Raw genomic sequence first — 6,873 nt, forward strand, 5'->3', positions numbered from 1 at the left:
GGCCCACCAAGCAGGTGCCACCAGTGGGAGGGGCCGATGTTAGACTCTATCCAGGGGCAGCGAGCAGGAAGCCACCCAAGGGTTGGGAGCTGGGAGAGGCGCGTAGAAGTGGCATTTGGAAGCCGCTGGTGAAGGATGAGTGGAAGAGAGTGGAAGTGCAGGGTGGGGAGCAGGGGGCGCTGAGCGTCGGGGTGCTGACCCAGCCTCTGCCCCAGGCCCTACTTCACCTACTGGCTGACGTTCGTCCACATCATCATCACGCTGCTGGTGATCTGCACGTACGGCATCGCGCCCGTGGGCTTCGCCCAGCACGTCACCACCCAGCTGGTGAGTTGGGCTGCGGAAGTGGGGTTCCATCCTGGGGTCCCAGCCCCCCGAGAGGCTTCAGCATCGCAGGCCACTGAATGCCTCCCACAGCAACAACTGGCCCAGGTGGGAGGGTGCATTGGCCACTGCTTTGCCCCTTGGCCCTTTCCTGGGGGCCGGCCCTGGCACAGAATCTCTGACGCCTCCTTGCACCCCTGCCCAGGTGCTCAGGAACAAAGGTGTGTACGAGAGCGTGAAGTACCTGCAGCAGGAGAACTTCTGGATCGGCCCCAGCTCGGTGAGGGCCCAGGGGACAGCCAGCATCTCAGCAGGAGCCCTGGGCCCTGTCTCCCCAGCTGGGCAGGGAGGGGTCAGCTTGCCCGTACCCCCCTCATCAGGGGACACCCAACAGAGCTGGGCGCTCACTCCACCCCCCTACCCCCCCCACACACAGATTGACTTGATCCACCTGGGAGCCAAGTTCTCGCCCTGCATCCGGAAGGACCAGCAGATCGAGCAGCTGGTGTTGCGGGAGCGAGACCTGGAGCGGGACTCAGGCTGCTGCGTCCAGAATGACCACTCGGGCTGCATCCAGACCCAGCGGAAGGACTGCTCGGTGGGGGCGGGGCCGCCGTCCACCCTGGGCCCTACACCACGTCCACTGCCCTGGCCTGGGGGAGGGACCCTTCAAGGGCAGTGACCACGTCCCCTCTTCCTTCCTCTGCCCTCCCCGACCTCATGCAACCCTGTCCACACCCCTGTCCACACCCCTGCACAACCCTGTACACACCCCTGCACACCCCTGTACACACCCCTGCACATGGCCCAGCACTGGAAGGATGCCGCCCTCCCCAACCCAAGCCAGTGAAAGCGGGGTCTTGAGAATGTCACCCAGGGGTGGGGTCCTGAGAAACAGGAAGAGCCCGATCCTGGTGCGTCCCCTGACCCCTCTGGTGGGTGTGGCCGTCCTGGCCTGACCAGCCCCCTCCCTCCTCCAGGAGACTTTGGCTACTTTTGTGAAGTGGCAGGATGACACGGGGCCCCCCGTGGACAAGTCCGATCTGGGCCAGAAGCGGACGTCGGGCGCCGTGTGCCACCAGGACCCCAGGTAGAGTCCCACGTGGCCCTCGGCAAGGCTGTCTGAGAAGATGGGGTTGAGGGTCGCATTGTCTGTGCCCCCCACAGGGACGTTGGCTGCGGGTGCCCCAGCCCCTCATTTTGCCCCCCTCTGGCCTCTCCCTCCAGGACCTGCGAGGAGCCGGCCTCCAGTGGTGCCCACATCTGGCCTGATGACATTACCAAGTGGCCAGTGAGTACCCGGGGCAGAGAGTGGTCTGGGAAGGGCGGGGAGGGGCTCCCGCCACACCACCCACCCTGTCGGTGCCCCGCAGATCTGCACGGAGCAGGCCAGGAGCAACCGCACGGGCTTCCTGCACATCGACTGCCAGATCCGCGGCCGCCCCTGCTGCATCGGCACCAAGGGCAGGTGAGCCGCCCGCCTGCGCACTGCGCTCATGTCCTCCTCGTCCACTCTGGGGCCCCTGTGGTGGGAGCAGGACGAAGGGGCGCTTCCCCAGAGCCGGGTCTCAGAGGGGCACCGCCTTCCCACTAGCAGTGCTGGCTGTGGCCAGGCACTGGCGCCAGGCAAGGTGGGCAGGTACTCCGGGCCCTGACACCCCCCCTCCCCCCAGCTGTGAGATCACCACTCGGGAGTACTGTGAGTTCATGCACGGCTATTTCCACGAGGAGGCGACGCTCTGCTCGCAGGTGAGGTGGGGCCTGGCGGGACCCAGTGGGGCGCTGGGCATAAGACGCTGGGCGTTGCCCGGCCGGCGCGGCTCAGGGGTTGAGCGTCGACCTGTGAACCAGGAGGTCATGGTTTGATTCCTGTCAGGGCACAGGCCCGGGTTGTGGGTTTCATTCCCAGTGTGGGGCGTGCAGGAGGCAGCCGATCCATGATTCTCTCTCGTCATTGATGTTTCTCTCTCTCCTTCTCCCATCTTCTCTGAAATCAATAAAAATATATTTATTGAAAAAAAAAGGCTGATGCCATTTTGGGGCTCAGCCCCATCTGGTTTTCCAGCTGACCTAATAAATTCTTAGTTCTTTACCCCCCCTGCTCCCCCACAAAGAGAAGCCGTGCATGGCAGCTACTGCAGCTGGCCTCACGCGTGCCCTCCTGCAGCGGGTATCGGCTCTGCCCACCCCACACCCGGGCCTCCGACCCAGCCAGACGCGGGCACTGACCCCTGCTCGCCCCCAGGTGCACTGCTTGGACAAGGTGTGCGGACTGCTGCCCTTTCTCAACCCCGAGGTCCCGGACCAGTTCTACAGGCTCTGGCTGTCTCTGTTCCTCCACGCCGGGTAAGGCGCTGAGATGCCCACCCGCGGAACCCTGCGGTGGCCGCCCACCTGGACCCCGCAGAGGGGCTCCTGGGCCAGGGCACAGCCCTCCCGCCCCACCTCCCCGGAGTGCCTGGCTGGCAGCCGTGGCAGACGGGGAGGCTGATGCCTGTCCCCCCGCCCCAGCCTGGTGCACTGCTTCGTGTCCGTGGTCTTCCAAATGACCATCCTGCGGGACCTGGAGAAGCTGGCCGGCTGGCACCGCATCTCCATCATCTTCATCCTCAGCGGCATCACCGGCAATCTCGCCAGCGCCATCTTCCTCCCGTACCGGGCAGAGGTAGGAACTCGGTGGGGGCAGGGGGGTGGGGAGGGCACACGGCCCCTCCCTTGCCGGGCTCAACAACGGATGAACTGCTAAGCTGGAGGCTTATTGGCTAATCCCTTAATCCTGGGCCCGAGGGAGCTTGTCCCTGAGTCATGCTCAGATGGCACCTCCAGAAAGACCTTTCTGTGCTGCCCCTCACTCCGTTCCTCCTCTCTGCTTCGGTTCTTCATGACCCCTGCCCGCCGCCAGGTCACAGACCTGTAGGTAGAGCCATAGGAAGTTGCCAGTGTGTGACCATTCTTGACCCATAGGAACCACAGTTCTTGTTTGTTTTTAATATGTTTTCATTGATTTTTAGAGAGAGAGGAAGGGAGAGGGATAGAGAGATAGAAACATCGACGAGAGAAAAACATCATCGATTGGCTGCCTCCTGCGCGCCCCACACTGGGGATCAAGCCCGCAACCCCTGGCATGTGCCCTGACCGGGAATTGAACCAGCGGCCTCTCGGTTCATGGGTCAACGCTCAACCACTGAGCCACACCAGCCGGGCAGGAATGGCAGTTTTTGACCCGTTCGCCCTAAGGCGGCTGCCCTGTCCAGTGTCGGGCCCCTCCCCCGGAGCACCAGGCACGTGGAAGGTGCCCTTCGGCTGAAAGGGTGGTGGGAGCAGCCCAGCCTAGTACTCCCAGGTACCAGGTCCAGTGGCCTCAGCTGGCCCTGAGCTTCGGGGCCCCACCCTGGGTCGGGCTCCCCAACAGGCTGACTCGGGTGCCAGGGCTCCCTGCGCACCTGGTACCTGGGAGTGAGCCGCCCCCTCCCTGCCCAGGTGGGCCCGGCGGGGTCGCAGTTCGGCCTCCTGGCCTGCCTCTTCGTGGAGCTGATCCAGAGCTGGCAGCTGCTGGAGCGGCCCTGGAAGGCCTTCCTCAACCTGGGGGCCGTGGTGCTCTTCCTGTTCGTGTGCGGCCTGGGTGCCAGGGCTCCCTGCGCACCTGGTACCTGGGAGTGAGCCGCCCCCTCCCTGCCCAGGTGGGCCCGGCGGGGTCGCAGTTCGGCCTCCTGGCCTGCCTCTTCGTGGAGCTGATCCAGAGCTGGCAGCTGCTGGAGCGGCCCTGGAAGGCCTTCCTCAACCTGGGGGCCGTGGTGCTCTTCCTGTTCGTGTGCGGCCTGCTGCCCTGGATCGACAACATCGCCCACATCTTCGGCTTCCTCAGCGGCCTGCTGCTGGCCTTCGCCTTCCTGCCCTACATCACCTTCGGCACCAGCGACAAGTACCGCAAGCGCGCCCTCATCCTGGTGTCGCTGCTGGTCTTCGCCGGCCTCTTCGCCTCGCTGGTCGTCTGGCTCTACGTCTACCCCATCCACTGGCCCTGGATCGAGCACCTCACCTGCTTCCCCTTCACCAGCCGCTTCTGTGAGAAGTACGAGCTGGACCAGGTGCTGCACTGACCGCCCGCCTGGCCGGCCTGGCCAGGGGCAGGCTGCCTGCCTGCAGAGCGCCCCACCCACACTCCAGAGACCCACCGACAGGGCGGCCAGGCCCTGGTGTCGTTCAGAGATGGTCACACAGGCGGGTTCCCGGGGGATGAGGTGCCCTTCGGGCGTTCCTGGCCCGGCTGGAAGCACCTGCTTCTCCGCAGCTCAGGGCTCAGGCCCCGACTTACCCTGCTGTCGGGACCCCCATCTCCCACCGAGACTGTGCGCGTGCCCTTACCGGGGACGTGGCCAGGTGTCCCACCGGGTTCCCACCCTGCCTCACCACGACCCCCTCCCTGTTTCTCCTCCCCTCTCTGCCCTACCAGCCCTTCCTCAGTGGCTGCTGGGTCTGCCGTCGGGTGACCGGGTGTGGGAGAGGCTTTGGCCGTGGCCTGGGGCAGAGCAGCCGCCTGGAGACGAGGGAGCGGGAGCCTTGGCGTGTTTGCAGCGAGCAGAGGCTGGGGGGCCCGCCCCCACTGGGGCTCAGTCAGGGCGTCTGTTACCGGTTATAGTTTGGTCCTAATTTTTAAAGTAACGCTAACTTTGTATGGATGATGTCTAGGTGTATTAAATGATGCTCTTCAGGGAACGTCTTCTTTTGACCGGAGGCCTCGGGAAGAGTGAAAGCTGGAACCTTAATCTGGGGGTGGGAGAGGGTGGGGGTGGGCTGGGAGGAACTGGGGGGCAGGGGCTGGCAGAAAGGGGCCGTGGGAATCTTGTGGGACTTCTGGGGGATTTGGTTGGAATAGAAACCGCGTTGGGGTCCCATGGAGGGCCTCAGGGGGGTCCCTTGAGGGGTTGGAGTTAAGTTCTTAGACTGGTGGTGCTGTAGGGGCAGTGAGGCTGGGCCGAGGGGCAGGCCTCCCTGGACAGCTCTGTTCACTGTACCTGTGCCTTGCCCAACCCTTCCCCATGCAAGGAGCCATGCACTAGGTTACTGTGGGCAGAGGACCCAGGGTCCTGGAGCTGGACCGGCAGTCCCTGCACCCGCCCCCCATTCCAGGGCTGAGAGTGAGAAGGGACCTCCCTGGGACCCGGGAGAACAAGGGCCCTGCACGGCGCCTGTGAAGGGCAGCCCTGGTCCTGTGCCTGCCTCCTGCAGGGCCCCATCGGTTCTGAGACGGGAGGGAGCTGAGGCAGGGCTGCTTGTCCCCACTTGCCACCCCCATCTGGGGCACAGCTTGGAGTACGGGAGGTCCAGAGGGTCTCGTGGGGACAGCCTGCAGGACACATCTCGTGTTCAGCTGGGAGAACTGACCATGTTCTCTTTTTAAAAAATATATTTAAAAATATATATATATATATATTTTTTACTAGAGGCCCGATGCACGAAAATTCGTGCAAGAGTAGGCCTTCCTTCCCCCGGCTGCCGGCACCGGCTTCCCTCTGGCACCCGGGACCCGGGCTGCTTCCCTCGGGCCTCGGCTTTGTCAGGAAGGAAGTTCGGAATGTAGTCTGGAAGATGTCCGGTCTAATTAGCATATTACACTTTTATTATTATAGATTGATTTCAGAGAGGGAGAGATAGATAGAAACATCAGTGATGAGAGAGAATCATTGATCTACTGCCTCCTGCACGCCCCACACGGGATCTGAGCCCACAACCTGGGCATGTGGCCTGACTGGGAATTGAACAGTGACCTCCTGGTTCATAGGCCCAACCGCTGAGCCACACCGGCTGGCGTGGCCTTTCTCTATTTCACCCCTCCCCCCTGCCTGGGAATCCTGGTGGAGCTGGGGGAGGCCAGGGCAGGGCACTGGAGGCTGGAGAGACCCCACCCCCCGCAGCCCGCTCAGCAGCTGTACCTCCGCAGGGCAGCGTGGCCCTGCAGCGAGCACTGGAGCTCCGTGAAGGCCAGCGGGCCCATGGACACAGCGCAGGGGCCCATGGGGCGGAAGCCGAACCGCTCGTAGAAGGGCACCAGCTCGTCCTCGCACATGAGCACGGCCCGGCGCACGGCTGGCTGGCCGCCCAGGTGGCACAGGTAGCGCCACAGCAGGAGGGAGCCGCGGCCCTGCTGCCGGAAGGCGCGGTGCACGGCCAGCACATGCAGGTGGGCCGTGTGGCCCCCGGGCCGGTGCAGCAGCAGGGCCTCCTGTGGGCGAGAGAGGCGTGAGGCCAAGTCACCTGTGCCCACACCTCAGGCGGTGCCCCTGGTGCCCCCAGTCGGGCCTCTCCCACCCAAGGAGGACCCCAAAGTGAATAAATACCCCCAGCCCCGGCCTCATGGCAGGCCCTTCGTGAGGGCTCTGGAGACCCCGTGATCAGGACCTCTTGCCCCGGAAGGGGACCCACAGCCTGTGCTCCTGTCTGGTTTGGAGGAAGAAGCAGTTCTGGGCTCCCTGCCCTCGTCTGGCTGCGTGAGAGGGGCCGGGGCCGGGGTGGGGGCCACTCCCAGAGGGTTCCTGGGGCTGGGCATCC

At 64.2% G+C, this 6,873-nt stretch overlaps 2 protein-coding genes across 2 annotated transcripts in view; one reads left to right on the forward strand and one right to left on the reverse strand.

Moving 5' to 3' along the window:
- The window catches only part of RHBDF2 (rhomboid 5 homolog 2 (Drosophila)), a 22,710-nt gene extending 17,666 nt beyond the window's left edge, over positions 1–5,044 (forward strand). The window contains exons 11-20 of the mRNA XM_014531737.1: positions 204–327; positions 530–604; positions 761–922; positions 1,305–1,414; positions 1,552–1,615; positions 1,698–1,792; positions 1,998–2,073; positions 2,570–2,670; positions 2,836–2,989; positions 4,005–5,044. Of these exons, the coding sequence (XP_014387223.1) occupies positions 204–327; positions 530–604; positions 761–922; positions 1,305–1,414; positions 1,552–1,615; positions 1,698–1,792; positions 1,998–2,073; positions 2,570–2,670; positions 2,836–2,989; positions 4,005–4,424 (1,381 nt within the window). The 3' untranslated portion in view covers positions 4,425–5,044. The remainder of the gene's footprint in view (positions 1–203; positions 328–529; positions 605–760; positions 923–1,304; positions 1,415–1,551; positions 1,616–1,697; positions 1,793–1,997; positions 2,074–2,569; positions 2,671–2,835; positions 2,990–4,004) is intronic.
- A 1,144-nt stretch (positions 5,045–6,188) lies between these two features.
- AANAT (aralkylamine N-acetyltransferase) overlaps positions 6,189–6,873 on the reverse strand; it is a 1,648-nt gene continuing 963 nt past the window's right edge. Inside the window, exon 2 of the mRNA XM_014531738.1 lies at positions 6,189–6,547. Within this exon, the coding sequence (XP_014387224.1) occupies positions 6,245–6,547 (303 nt within the window). The 3' untranslated portion in view covers positions 6,189–6,244. The remainder of the gene's footprint in view (positions 6,548–6,873) is intronic.

The sequence above is a fragment of the Myotis brandtii genome, unplaced genomic scaffold, assembly GCF_000412655.1.
Source record: "Myotis brandtii unplaced genomic scaffold, ASM41265v1 scaffold825, whole genome shotgun sequence".
Taxonomy (NCBI): domain Eukaryota; kingdom Metazoa; phylum Chordata; class Mammalia; order Chiroptera; family Vespertilionidae; genus Myotis; species Myotis brandtii.